Source organism: Lathyrus oleraceus, chromosome 6 (genome assembly GCF_024323335.1).
Source record: "Lathyrus oleraceus cultivar Zhongwan6 chromosome 6, CAAS_Psat_ZW6_1.0, whole genome shotgun sequence".
Taxonomy (NCBI): domain Eukaryota; kingdom Viridiplantae; phylum Streptophyta; class Magnoliopsida; order Fabales; family Fabaceae; genus Lathyrus; species Lathyrus oleraceus.
The window spans coordinates 39,214,037-39,229,258 of NC_066584.1; the positions used below are offsets into that span (position 1 = coordinate 39,214,037).

At 35.7% G+C, this 15,222-nt stretch overlaps 1 protein-coding gene across 1 annotated transcript; it reads left to right on the forward strand.

Moving 5' to 3' along the window:
• Positions 1–7,312: 7,312 nt before the first annotated feature.
• LOC127091896 (la protein 1) lies at positions 7,313–11,085 on the forward strand. The gene is made up of 10 exons (XM_051030620.1): positions 7,313–7,479; positions 7,565–7,643; positions 7,952–8,101; positions 8,692–8,834; positions 9,003–9,151; positions 9,333–9,431; positions 9,514–9,973; positions 10,279–10,426; positions 10,585–10,681; positions 10,786–11,085. Exons 1-10 carry the CDS (start codon positions 7,429–7,431, stop codon positions 10,883–10,885), a joined length of 1,476 nt encoding a protein of 491 aa, XP_050886577.1. The 5' UTR covers positions 7,313–7,428; the 3' UTR covers positions 10,886–11,085.
• The last annotated feature ends 4,137 nt before the right edge of the window (positions 11,086–15,222 follow it).

Below are 15,222 nucleotides of genomic sequence, written 5' to 3' on the forward strand. Positions count from 1 at the left end.
AAGTGTTCTGAAACCTAATCCTTCACCCAACTTAGATGTGTAGAGTTTTTTCCATTTAATCCAATGGATCTTGTTTTCTCCCCACCAGAACCTAGAGACCATACTTTCCATCTTCTTACACAAACTCTTGGGAAGAAGAAAATTCTAATAAGACTAGAAAACACATTAGCACATAATATAAAAAGATAGGGAGAAATATGATCTTCTTGTCTGATTCCTCTAGTTGAGATAATGCTATTAGTAGGATAACCATTTATGAGAACAGAGAAACTAACAGAAGTGACACAACTCATTATAAGATTAGTAAAATTACTTGAAAAAACAATGTTGGTCAAAGTTTGATGCATAACATGTCATAAGCTCTCTACATACCCATCATGATACCATCATAACCTTTCTTGCTTCTAGTAGTTTTATTGAGATGATTGAAAACCTCAAAGACCACCATAGTGTTATCAGTGATAAGTCTTATGTGCACAAATGTAATCTGATTTTCACTAACTGTAGAAGAAAAAATGGGTTTAATCCAATTAGTTATAGTCTTAACAATGATTTACAATGACATTACATAGCAATATAGATCTAAAATCAGTTGGTTTAGACGAATTTTTAGTTTTAGGAATAAGACTAAGTGTTTGATAATATAAATTATTGATTAAAATATATAAAAAAAGGTTTTTAAATTAGTAAATTTTTTTGACTAAAATAATAGTAATATGTTAAAAATGAGAGGAAATATGAAACATTTTGAGGATATAAGCTAAAAAAAGTGATTATTTTTTGGGACAAAAAATCGTATTTTCTTTTTTTTAAATAACCACTATTTAAAAAAAATTCCAAAATAACCATATTTCAAAACAGATGCGTCAGATGAACTGGCACATCCATTTTGCATTAGGAGGAGGCACCAATATCACTAGCGCATGCTTTGGAAGCATTGAATGTTGGCGCCAAGTGAGTTGGCGCATACATTTTGGCCCATTAGGTGGCGCCAATGCCTTTGGCGCCTACATGTCTTGATATGTGAGGTGCATAGCCCTTTGGCGCATGCATTTTCTTACTCCTCTATAAATACTTCGCCCTTCATGCAATATTTTTCACACAACTCTTACCCTACAATCATATTTTCTTTCATTCAACTCCACTCTCCTTCAAGTTTGTGAGTTTTAACCATGTTTGAATACATTCACAAGCGAAATACCGATTTAATCTTTTCCGTCGTTGCGTCTCCGATAAGGGTTCGACTTTGGAATATAGATTCGTTTGAACGTCTTAATCGGATGTTGAACAATTGGTTAGATGGAGAATTAGAGATGTTGAAAGGATTAGAAGAATCCAATGGCTTGTGTCCACGTTCAACCAAAATGGAGAAGTGCGTGAATGGGTGGATACTAAGACTGACCCATATGTTCATAAGATGATGCATTACATGTTCAAAATTGTTGTGATGGTTGTAATCACTTAGTTATTGTATTTTAATTGTTTTAGTTGTTTGTGTTATTGTTTATGTAATGGTATTTCCTCACAAACTTATAATATGAAATAAATTTAGTTTTTCATATATTGCAACAGAGGTACATATGGATTTATCTGGTTGTGCTCGAACCAATACTAGGATAGTTATTACGATTGTGACCTGACTGACGGCATGAACTACATAATCTAACCATTTTGTTCGTTGTATCCATTTCGGTTCGAATGCAGGTGCTGTTTGGGCGACCCTTTTTCTTCCTTCGCATAACTTCGTTGTGTTGTACCAGACGATGTCCCCTTGATATTCTGGTCAGTAATCCTCTTTTGCCACTACGGAAAAACTAATTTTATAAACATTTGATAGGCTGGTGACTTTGTAAATGCCAGATAGCAAGTAAGATGGATCCCTTCGAACCTTTGAACATGTCGCAATGACATGGGAGCATAGCGTACGAAAGGTTTGGAACTTTCTGCAGTCGGACCAACCTCTATTTAGTTTGACTTTGTATTGTCTCATCGACATGCCCTCATTATGATCCATGGACTCGACAACACTATATCAACCTTTAGTATGGTCAAACACCATAACCACATGTGTGTTTGCTTTGGCAGCTTCATGTTTAATGAATTTCATTGAAGCGTCACTGAACAACTACCCAGATTGCAACACTGAACTCCATTTGAAACGTCTGGTCTCAAACAACGCCCCTAGCCTGAAATATGTTGCCTGCACCAAAGCGGTTATAGGTAGGTTACAGATTCCTTTGAAGACAAAGTTCATTGATTCCACGAGATTTGTTGTCATGTGGCCCCAATGTTGATCGTTGTCGTATGCCCTAGTTCACTTCTCCAATGGAATATTGTCGATCCACCGTATTGCATATGCATTTGACAATCTTATTTCTTCACGGTAGTGTTTGAAAGAAGGTTCTGATAATGCATAACTTGCGTTGACAACCTTCTTCAGCAACGTTTTGTCTTTGATCTCCCGCATAAAATTCTGAGCAATATGTCTAATACAGAAGACATGCGTCAAAGGAGGATCTTGCCAGCCATTATCAATGTTATTATATGCACTGATTATTGAAGGGTGTCTGTCGGAGATCAAACATAAGTTAGGCTGAGGTGCAACGTGCAATCGGAGATTTCTTAGGAAAAAATTCATCCCTCAGCAGTCTCCCCTTCAACAAAGGCAAAGGCGATTGGGAAAATGTTGATGTTGCCATCTTGTGCCACTGCCATAAGTAACGTTTCTTTGTATTTCCCGTACAACCATGTACCATCAATTTGTATAATAGGTTTACAAAAAGAAAAACCTATGATGCATGGTTGATACACCCAGAAGAGACGGTGGAATATTCCATTTCCAATAGCACATGTCCCGTCTGGTGTATACGCGGACAACGTTTCCAACTTGACAATAGTCCCTGGAGCATACTGTTTTAGAGCCAACAGGTATTTTGGAAGTTGTTTGTAAGACTCCTCCCAATTTCCATACACTTTTTCAACTGCCTTTGTACTAGCTATCCATGCCTTCATATATGATGAAGTATAGTGGTAATGTGCTACAATATACGAGATTATTGTACTCACCTTTAATGACAGATTGTCGCTAATGACAAACAATATTTCATCGCATATTAACTGAGAGCTTAGTTTCCGATGGTCTTGCATTGGATTTGTGAGCATGCATGTGTGAACTGGACCCATGGATCCAATCTCCCAAGAATCGCTCCTCTTCCGATACGAAGATGACAACCTGAAAAGGCAGTGCTCATCCGGACAATAAATTTTGTACCTCAATGCATTAGTTCTATCAACTCTGAAATCAGTTGATAGTTCCATATGAAATTTCTTAATGGCTTTTACACAATCTTCTTTTGTGCGAAATGTGTCTCCTTGTTTCAAAGATCCTTGCATTTGCACATAAGGATTGTACCATATATCTGATGAAGGTTCATCAAAACCCAAATTCAACCTTGTCGTGTGTTGAGGTGGACAATATACATGACTAGCTGGTAATGACTCCTTTTCTTCATCAACGTTCACCATTGAATCAACCAAAATTTCGACTTCTTCTTCTTCGTCATCTACAACATTCACCTTAGCTTGTTCGTCGTCATTAATTTCACAAAACACTTGTGACTAATCAATGAACTGAGACACTTGTTGTTGTTGTGGTAATATATACAACTCTATATTGTTGTACACAGATTGTTCGTGACCGACAAACATATGTCGAACATCGTCATCATCTCGAATCTTCTTCTGATAAAACTTCACTTGGTTTTCTGCAAACCAAATCGATTTTTATAGTTGATTTGGCCCACATGACTGCACTGTAATTTCTTTTCTATTCTTTGTTTCAGATGTGAAAATTTTGATCATCGATTTATTGTAAACCGAGTTACCTCTATGTTACGAAAACAAAAACCGAATAATTGATGCTCAAATGTTTCACCTTTGATATGGGCACTGATCATGTAATGTTGTGAGGAAAACATTTTTTTAAATATAACTTTAGTATTTCTTTTGATTTGTATGGGTACTGAAGGTGAATGCATTAATATGTTATTCACATGCACTTAAATAGGGTAAACGTTGAATGCATTGATCACACAATTCATCTGCACAGACAAGACAATGTAATGAAAAGAATCCATGCAGAGACAAGAACACACAATGCATGCGCCTAGTAGAATCTCTGCACACACAAAGCATGCGCCTGTACACAAGGAATCTCACAAGAATTTATGCCCTAATAGTCCAAACAAGCGTCCATTCCATAGGCGCATAAAGCAACCTAGGCATTATTAGCATGAGCGCCTCTTCATGCATAAAGCAACCTATGCGCCATTAGCACGGGCGTCTCTTCATTGCATGTGAACATTCACATGCATGCGCCACTTCCCTTGGCGCATGTGGCCTTGTATGTGAATATTGCATGCATGCGCCTAAGGCTATGACACCTCCTACACTTTGCCATGCATGCACCCAATCACATACTGCGTAGGTTGCAAACCTAGTAAGACTTCCTCATCTATAAATAGGGCTTCAAATCACAACATTTAATCATCTGCAACACTAACATTCAATCTCTGTAACACTCTTTCTTTACCACACTCTTTCTCTGCCACACTCAAGCTCTACAACACTAAACCTCTGCAGCATTATGTCTATGTTGACTATGAGTGATAAACACAGAGTAACACTTGAGAATATCTCGACATTTATATGTTACTACTCTCTTTTTACTTATTTCATATTTATTTCGTATATCTTTCTTATCTATGTTTTTATTATATATTACTTCTTCTTATTGTATTTCTTACTTATGTTTTATTAGGACCCAAAGCGATTTCAATGCCGTGTACATGAGTATGTACCTCACGATCCTTTGATAGAACCATATATTAAAGGATGTAGGTTCAGAAATCTCCTCAACATAGTCTCGTACTCGGTGGACTACAAATTTATTCTTGCTTTATTGGAGAGATAGAGACTCGAGACCCACACATTTCACCTTCCTTTCAGTGAGTGTACCGTCACACTTGAGGACGTATACATGTTGTTAGGTCTACGCATAGATGGTAAGGTCGTGAATGGTAGAGTTAACCAGGACAACTCTATATGCAATGAATTATTGGTTGCCCCTTTGTGTGACGACCAAACTGAGGGAGAGTCATCCGATCAAGCTAAGGGGCAAGGTATAAATTTAAAATATCTTAAACAATATTATGCGAGTATAATATTGTCCGAAGAATCAACCGAGTACGAAAAAATAATTAAAGCTTGGTGTTATATTATGATTTTATTTGATAATTTTTTATTTTCAGAAAGTACTGGTAATACAGTAAATATTATGTATTTACCGTTGTTACGCAACATTAATAAGGTAAATACATATAGTTGGGGTTAAGCTGTATTGACCCATCTATATAGTGCAATGTGTAAAAATACCAAAAAAAAATACGTGTACTTTTTATTCATGTGCGTATTTGCTACAAGCATGGGGTTGGTCAAAAATGTCGTCACTCGCCTCGGTAAACGAGAACCCATTCATGTTCTCATTTGCAACAAAGTAAGTTTAACACTTTACCATTTAATTAATTATATTTTATATTACAATTAACTGTAAATAATATTTTTCAATTTTTTATGATCTACGTGGTAAGTTAGAGGGATGAACTACAATAGGTGTCCGAAACACGCTATAATAGTCTATCACAATCTATTGGACTACATTGGACCAGACGATATAATACTCCTACACAACTCTATTTTAATTTAAAAATACTTATCAAACTATTTATCATCTAATCGTGTCGTATTGTTGTACAGTTTATCTGGAGGCCATATATGGGTCTTGATCATTAGGTTAACCATGACGATGTTGCAGTTTGGACAGCAAAGACACCAATTATCCGGTTCATTATTGTGGAGATGCACCAGAGTGACCGGGTAAAGCTGCAGCTCGGTATGTAACAACAGATTCCAGAACCTCTGACGTGTTTGGGAGATTGACATCAAAAAAAGTTGATGCCCAATGAGATTATTCTGACTGGAGAGACTACACAAAAGAGATGTGTCGTCAATGGAGGAATCAATGACAACACATCTTAAACGAACCAGTCATCCATGGTGCAAGACCAACTCAACAATATATGACATGATTTAGGTCGGTAACAACGAAATAATTTCTGTCTGAGCCATAATATTTGATTGATCCACGCCAACTAACTTCGTCATCATACGCCTAACAACAAGTCCCGGTCCAACACCAATGTCAAACTACCCAAATCCAACAACCAACCTCACATCATCAACATACCACATACACCCAACAACTAAACACCCAACTTCGCAACCCATTCATGTCATTCATCCAACAACCAAATACCCAACGTTGCAATCTATTCATGTCACCAACCCAACCACAAAACCAAGAATCAAACCCTAACCACCAACAATCATACACATCAACCACAGTCTATAGCCCAAATGATTCATATGGGTCACTTCATCGTAACCCCCCACCAATGACCACTTAAACATCTCATCACCAAAACACCCAACCATTGTTTAACCATAGTACACCTCATGAACCATTACTTCGTTTCCAAAACGATTCAATGTCCCAATTCGGACAACTATACCGTCCACAATCCACCTAATCACATCGACCTAACTACGATAACATGGGCACCGAACTCCATTACGGAAGCGCCGTTGGCCAGAGCCCCCCCACTATTGGAAACAAATAATGACATATCTATCAAATACTGCTGGAACTTCCGTCGGACCTTCACACCAGCCATCATTGGATCAGGTCAGCACGCAAAGACCCCAAACACCTCAGGAAAATCGTGGGAGACCTCGAAGACAAACTAACGCACTTGGATGTGGAACATGGAGACGTTTCGATCAGACCAGTCATTAAATTTTTGTCAATCTCATGTAACTTTTATTATATCATGAATAAACTTATTTCTTAATATTATATTTTATTATTTATTAAAAAAAATTAAAAATTAAAAAAAAAATTAATACAAAGGTGTATGCGTCAGATGAATTGACGCATATACCAAAGGCCAAAATGCATGCGTCATCTCACTTGACATCAACATTCAATGCTTCCAAAGCATACGCCAGTAATAGTGACACCTCCTTCTAATGCAAAATGGATGCGCCATTTTATCTGACGCATCTATTTTAAAAGATAATTATTTTGAAAAAAAATTTAAAATATATATTTTTTTTAAATATGATTATTTAAAATCCAACCACGATTTGGAGCAGTAAAAGTGGAATGCGGTTACACTGGCATATAGATATTTAAACCGTAAACATATAAATCAAACCAAAAAACCCAAAAGACCTAATTAACTCTCTCATAAACCCTACTCTCTGCTTTTCTCTCCCATACCGCCACTCCAATTTCAGTTTCATCAATCAATGGCAAGCCCCTCACTCGACGACGAAACAACCAAGAAGGTTATACGACAGGTTAGTCACCGTCGTTTTTCTATTTCCTTTACCCAATCATTCAACTCTTACGTCGTTTTCATCACCCTGATTTTCTTCAAACCAGGTTGAGTTTTACTTCAGCGATAGCAACCTTCCCAGGGATGATTTTCTCAGAAAAACTGTCTCTGAAAGTGAAGATGGAAGTATCCTTTTCCCATTTTACCCTTCACCGGTTTCACTTTTTGTTCTCTCATCAATTTCCTTTAAATTTTTAGGGTTTTGCACTAATTTATGCTACTGAAAAATTATGAAACCCAACGATAGTAGTAGTTGATAGTACACGATAGAATTAGCCTTTTAGTGACCTAAAAATCAGTTTTTTTTTTCTTTTTTCAATTCAGCATAGCAAAAGTAGGGCAAATAACAAACCGAGGCAAAACATATTCCTTAAATTTAATGGGACGTGTTTTTGATTTCATTGTTGGTCTTAACTGAAATTCTAACTACACAGTGGTTAGTTTGGCTTTGATTTGTTCTTTCAATAGGATGCGAAAGCATCTTAATTTGGGTGATGTTAAACCCAATGAGGTAAAGGAAGAGACTGTCAAAGCTGTTGCTGAGGTTTTGAAAAATGCTGCTTCTCTCAGGCTCTCAGATGATGGTCAGTTTCTTGCTCTTTTGACTCATCATTTTTGTGTTAAATAGTTGTATTTAGCTTTGATAAAGTCAGATCTTATCAGGCAACAATAATTAGTCATTGTTGTTTTGCTATTCATGATTAAAGAACTTATATTACTACCGCAACTTCTAATTAAGCATAGCTGTGTGGTTGTTTTTCTTTTATTTTGCCCCAATTTTGAATATGAAAGAGTGCTGTTCTTGTTAGTTTGGAGTTAGAGATAGTGGTTTTCTTTCACCTTTCATGCTGTGGCAATATTCTAATCTCTATGCAAAGCACTACACACTATATTTGTATGAATGAATCACTTACTTTCTTCGATAATGTTGGTTTTTTCTCTATTTTTTTTGAAAAAATTCGATGAGACTCTTTTTGGGTCATTGAGCTGAGTGACAAAGTGAATGGTCATACATTTAGTTTTTGTTTCTTTGGGTGAGAGCGAGACTGTGATTGAAAATATTGCATATTGAACCACATGTGTCATGTTTTGTTTTGAATTGTCTCCGCATGTTCTGAGTTATTGAAACACATAACTTATTACTTATTTGTTTCATTCTATTTGTGCATTTCAGGGAGCAAAGTTGGCAGGATTACTGAACTTTCCAAGCCAGAAGAGGTAGTTGAGCAGGTTGAGATAAGAACAATTTCTGCATCACCATTTGAATATAATGTGAAGCTTGAGGAAGTGGAATCATTTTTTGGTCAATATGCCAAGGTAATATCAACTTTAGCATTTGATTCCACTTGTCAATATTTGAATGATTTGGATTATAATTCATTTAGCAAAATATATTTTGGAAGATAGTACTGGAAATAGAAAAGTACTTATAATTTAATTTATTTTATATAACAAATAATGAAGTATTTTTGTTTTTAATTTCAGGTCAACAGTGTTCGGCTGCCCCGTCATGTTGGAGACAAAAGATTCTTCTGTGGTACTGCCCTTGTTGAGTTTTCATCAGATGAAGAATTGCAAAATGTTTTGAAGCAAAAATTGGTGTATGCGGGTGCTGAGCTAGAACTAAAGCCAAAGTAAGTAAGCATGCTTATAGATTTTATACCAAGTAACTGACTATTGATGAATTTTAATGAAATGAAGTTTTTATTCTGTATGAGAAACTTTAGTTTCTGCATTTAGCTTGTGAAAATGGGTTTTTACTACCCTATGTATGTATGTTTTTTTAATAGTTTTGTATATATTTATTAAATGTAGGAAGGACTTCGATGCAGAAAGAGAAATAGAGTTAGAAAAGCACGAAAAATGTCGTAAATCTGTGGACTCAATCCACGAGGAGGAGGACCCAGAAACAAAGTAAAATCCTGAAATTCTTTTAATCCCAACCTCAACCATAAAATGAAGGCAAACTGATTGAGTTCATTTATATTTTTCACAGCTATCCTAAAGGCTTACTTATAGCCTTCAAGCTAAAGGGCATTTCAGATGAAGTTCCTTCAGAAAAGAATAGCACTGATGAACAAGCCAATGGAAATAATGGTGTCACCAAGACAGATGAACAAAATCCTTCTGAAGTTGCTGCTGTTGCTGCTGCTGAGGATAGTGATCAAAAGATGTCAGAAAATGATGGCAATGATAAAGAAAACAATGGCGTGAATGAAGAAAAAGATTCTGAAACTAAAGAAAAGGAACAAGAAAACAATGAGGTGAAAGAAGAGAAGGCTGAAGTTGAAGAAAAGGGCCAAGAGAACAATGGTGTGAATGAAGGAAAGGCCACTGAAGGTGAAAAGAAGGGTCAGGAAACTGAAAAACGTTCAGCTGCTTCTTTCAAGGAAGACTCTGATGTTGTCTTACGTGAAGATTTGAAGGTTATCTTTGAGAAGTTTGGTGATGTTAAGGTAAACTTGGTTATGCTCCTCTGCTGTTGACACTTTATTACTTCTGCTTGATATTTTACTACGACTCTTCATCTATTGCTTATAACTTTTACCTTTTTGTTTTCTATTTGGACTTTTCAGAACTGTTGAATGGATTTAGTTTCCTTTTGTTTGAATACCCTGATGTTAGTTTAGATACTAGACCATTACATCTCACTCTCATCCGTTACTAAATTATCAAGCTTTTTGAATTTGCTTAACTGGTTTTCTGAGTTGTTTTGCTTATGACATGCATATTAATTTTATATTCTTGTTTACATGCTCAGTACATAGATTTCAAAATGGGTGCTGAGTCAGGATTCATTCGGTTTGACGTACCTGAAGCTGCTCAGAAAGCACGTGCGGCTGCAGTTCTTTCTGAAAAGGGGGGCTTAGCTGTCAAGAATTTTATCGCTATTCTAGATCCAGTGTCAGGTTAGTTTCGGATCTAATTTTCAAACAGTTTGGTTTCTTGTCTACGCCTTCTGTCTTTTAGTCAGTCCTTCACTCATTGCTTATGCTGGTTCTTTTTTTTTTGCTAAGAAAATGTAATTTGATATCTCATTAAATATCTTTGTTTGCTATGAAATCAGGTGAGGCTGAAAAAGAATACTGGAGCCTGCTTCGTGGTAATCAAGATAAGCGCAGAGAAAGCTTTAATAACCGAGGAGGCTTTAATAACAGAGGAAGGTAAGTCGCACTCAACCATCCCTATATGCCTTTTTCTGTTCCTGTTTTTTTCTATTTTATTGGGGCCACTGAGGGGCGAATATTAATCATATAACTCCTTGCAGAGGAGGAAGGCATGGTAGAGGAGGAGGAGGAGGGAGATTTTTGCGGCAGAGAGAAAATGATTCTGCAGGAGGTCGCCAAAACAAGTTTAGAAGGTATTAACTGCATTTAGGGTTATTTACAACCACACCAGTTAGGTGGCTGCATCAAGGGTGTTGCCTGATTTTGTTCTCGGCTACTTTAAATTGTGGTTGGTTGTAAAACAGTGTTTGTTTTTAAGTTGCAAATTGGCATGTAAAACAATTAACTATATGGTACTTTCTCGTGGTATTCTTGAATTAATTTTGGTAAGTTAACAGTGACGAAGTGTTTTAATTTCCTTAAGTTTTTCATTGAATTAATTTAAAATTCGAGAGCTTGAGAGTTTGAGTTGATTCCTTTTTCATTGAAGTTATATACTTGTTTAAAACACGAGAGTCAATGCCAAAAACAGATTTGTATGCCATATTTGAATCAAAGAATGAATATCACTAAAAGATTTGTCCTCATTTTTGTATGCCAGTTTGAATCAAAGAATCTGCATTTATCAGATAAGAATTTAAAAGACATTCTATCTTTCATATTTTTCTAAAGTACAAATTAAAACTAGGATAAGGAGATCCAGAGATCAAATTTGTAATGATGATGTAGCATGGCTTCAAGAGTACACACAGTTCACACATTATTTCAGATCTTGTCCACTCTTTACTTGAAGGACAACACTTAAAATTTGAATTTGAATCTCGCTAACTCAACCTATAAAAGGCATGATGATAATTAATCGTAGTTTTGAGAATTATAAAAATGAAGTTCCATCTGGTAACACAATCAGATCCTAATCTAATTGTTATATCAATCTCACCAACAATATTAACACATTCTTGAAATTGTAGTGTTCTACTTTCGGTTACCATTACATAAGTCACACTTCATCTAATTTTATGCAATACATCACCAACTATCTTCAATCCATCTTGAACAACGAGATTCAAAATATACGTGCAACAATGAATATGAAAAAACTTCCCCTTAGATAACAAACTATTTGATAATCTTAAGTGTTCTTTCAAGAATCTTTGCATGTTGTCATTTGCAGAGGTATTGTCCAAAGTGATGGAATTTTTTTCCTCTCTATACCTCAATCACTTAGTATTTTCAACACTTTCAATGCTAATTCTCGCCCAATACGTAGAGGTGTCATGTGAGCAAGTGCTAATTTGCAGCTTCCAGTTCACATCAATATAATGAGCAGTTAAAGAAATATAAGCTTCATTAGTGCAAGCAACCCAACAATCAAAAGTTAAACAAACCCCCCCTAAATTTAGTCAAAGAAATATAAGCTTTATTAGTGCAAGCAACCCAACAATCAAAAGTTAAACAAACCCCCCCTAAATTTAGTCAACTGTGACTTAAACGTTCATTTCTAATCCTCATAAGATTTCATAACATCGATGGAAAATGTGTTTATAGTAACAAATGTACAATCATCATTCAATTTTTTTTTCTATATTTCCTAAAAACTCTATATTCAACAAAATTAAACGGTGCATCGTGTGTAATCCTCATTTCAGCTAAGATCTCACAGTTAAGTTTAGGATTAAATTTTTTCTTTCTCAATATTCCTCCGGTCCTTTTGGTGAATGGAGACCTATTGTTATTAAGACTTATTGTCATCTTTTTGGTGGTAATAATTTTTGTCGTTTGATCTTACCGTCATCCTTTTGGTGTCGGCAATCCTTGGAGTTTTGGTCCAACTTTCATCCTTTTGGTGAAAGATGACCTCTGCAATTGTTACAGCCTACTGTCACCCTTTTGGTGTTGGCTATCCTTATGATGATAAGGATCCTTGTCATTTTGGTTCAACCATCATCCTTTTGTTGATGTTGATCTTTGTTATTATGTCTAATCATCATCCTTTTGGTGGTGACGTTTAGTTCGACTTGATTATCATCCTTTTGGTGATAACTGGTTTTGTTGTTTAATTTTACTGTCATCCTTTTGGTGTCAGCAATATTTGAAGTTATTATAACTTATTATCATCCTTTTGATGGTAACAAGTTTCGGAGTTATGATCTCACCTTCATCCTTTTGGTGATGGTGATTGTTGATTCATTATCATTCTTTTGGTGATAACGAGTCCTGTTGTTTGTAGTACCTTCATCCTTTTGGTGACGGTGACTGTCGACTTATTATCATCCTTTTGGTGATAACAAGTTTTGTTGTTCGATCCTACCCTCATCCTTTTGGTGATGGTGATCAGTAAAAGTTATCGGCTTATTATCATCCTTTTGGTGGTAACAAGTTTTGTTGTTTAATCCTACCTTCATCCTTTTGGTGACGGTGACCATTTGAGTTATGGATTCATTATCATCCTTTTGGTGATAACGGGTTTCATTTTGATCTTACCCTCATCCTTTTGGTGATGGCGATCATTAAGTTTGTTTCGGCTTATTATCATCTTTTTGGTGATAACAAGTTTTGAAGTTCTGTCCTTATTATCATCCTTTTGGTGATAACAAGTTCTGTTTGTTTGATCTTACTGTCATCCTTTTGGTGTCAGTGATATTTAAGGTTATTGACTTATTATCATCCTTTTGGTGGTAACAAGTCCTGTAGTTGATCTTACCTTCATCCTTTTGGTGGTGGTGATCGTTTGAGTTTATTTTGACTTATTATCATCCTTTTGGTGATAACAAGTTTTGCCTCTTAATTATACCTTCATCCTTTTGGTGATGGTGACTGTCGACTTATTGTCATCCTTTGAGTGATAACGAGTTTTAAAGTTTTGTTCTTACCTTCATCCTTTTTGTGATGGTTATCATTTAAGGTGTCGTAAATTCTTATCATCCTTTTAGTGGTAACAAGTTCTGTTTTAATTTTACCTTCATCCTTTTGGTGATGGTGATTGTCGGTGCTTATCATCATCCTTTTGGTGATGGTGATTGTCGGTGCTTATCATCATCCTTTTGGTGATAACGAGTCTTGCTATTGTTCTTACCTTCATCCTTTTGGTGATGGTGATCATTGAAGTTATTTGACTTGTTATCATCCTTTTGGTGATGACAAGTTGTGTTGTTGGATCTTACCTTCACCCTTTTGGTGGCGGCGATCTTTGAAGTTGATGAGTTAACTATCATCCTTTTGGTGGTAGCCTTGATATTATACTCTCGGTAATGGAAAGCTTTATCAGAACGGACAACATCCTTCTGGTGATGGAAATCTTTGGATTGTGTCTAACTTTCATCCTTTTGGTGATAGCAAGGTTTGTTGTTGATCTTACCATCATCCTTTTGGTGATGGTGATCTTTGTTGTAGCCTCTGTAACCATCAGCCTCTTGGTGATGATTACTTTGAAGCCTGGATTATCCATCATCCTTTTGGTGATGATGATCCTAGAAAGCGTGGTGAATTCCAGTCATTCTTTTGGTGATGACAATTAATTCTACTGTCATCCTTTTGGTGCCAGAAAACCTGTTCAGTTTTTGTCTTTACATCAGAAACGACTTTTGCAAGATTTGAGTGTCGACTCGAGGGTTTGCATTGATTTTCCATTTTAACCCCTAATACATTGGCACTGTTAGAATCCATTGCATTTTCGTTTTGCATTTCTCCATTGCATTCCAAAGGACAAAATTTGGATCTTTTCGTATTTAATTACCTTCCACCACGAATGTATGAAGACTATTGTCATTCTTACCTTCCAGTTCAAGTTGATTAAATAGGGGCAACTGTCATACCCCACTTTTGTCCGGCCATATTTAAATTTTCGTAAATCTGATTCCATTTTTAATTTGCATCATACACATAGTATGACATGCATTTCATCATATGAATAAAAACCTAAAATATCAGTCAGAATAAATTTATTGAAAATACAGACAAATTGGTTGAATCATTTCTCAAGAATGTGCAAAAACCAGCGGGTAAAAAGTTTCAAAATTAAAATTGCAGACACCAGTATTATTAATCTACGATTCACGTAGTTTGCCCTGGTGTGCTCGTCGCATTTTTCAACAACTATTTCGGCTGCGTTTTGACCCGCCTGAGCCTTTTAACCGGTGAAAATTTATTTCAAAATTTGAAGCTGTATTTTTTCAATAAGTATATTTTGTGCTGATCATTTTAGTGTGTCCGATTCAATTTTTCGAGCAAATTTTCGCCCGACTTTCATTCACCGTCACTCATTTTATTTAATTTTGTCAAGATAATCAGGATAGCTAAATAAACAATTTCCCTGTCTTTATTTTATTTTATTTTAGGAGTTGTGAATTCTATTTGGTTTAATTCATTTTAATTGTTTTTTATCAATTAAATTATATAGAAACTGCATTCTAGACATTTTAAATTATTTGACAAAATATGTGTTTCTTGATTTTCCTTTGATTTATCCATGATGGCTAGATCAGGATTTATCAACGGTAAATCATAGCAATCCACGTTTTTCCTATTCATCCAATCAA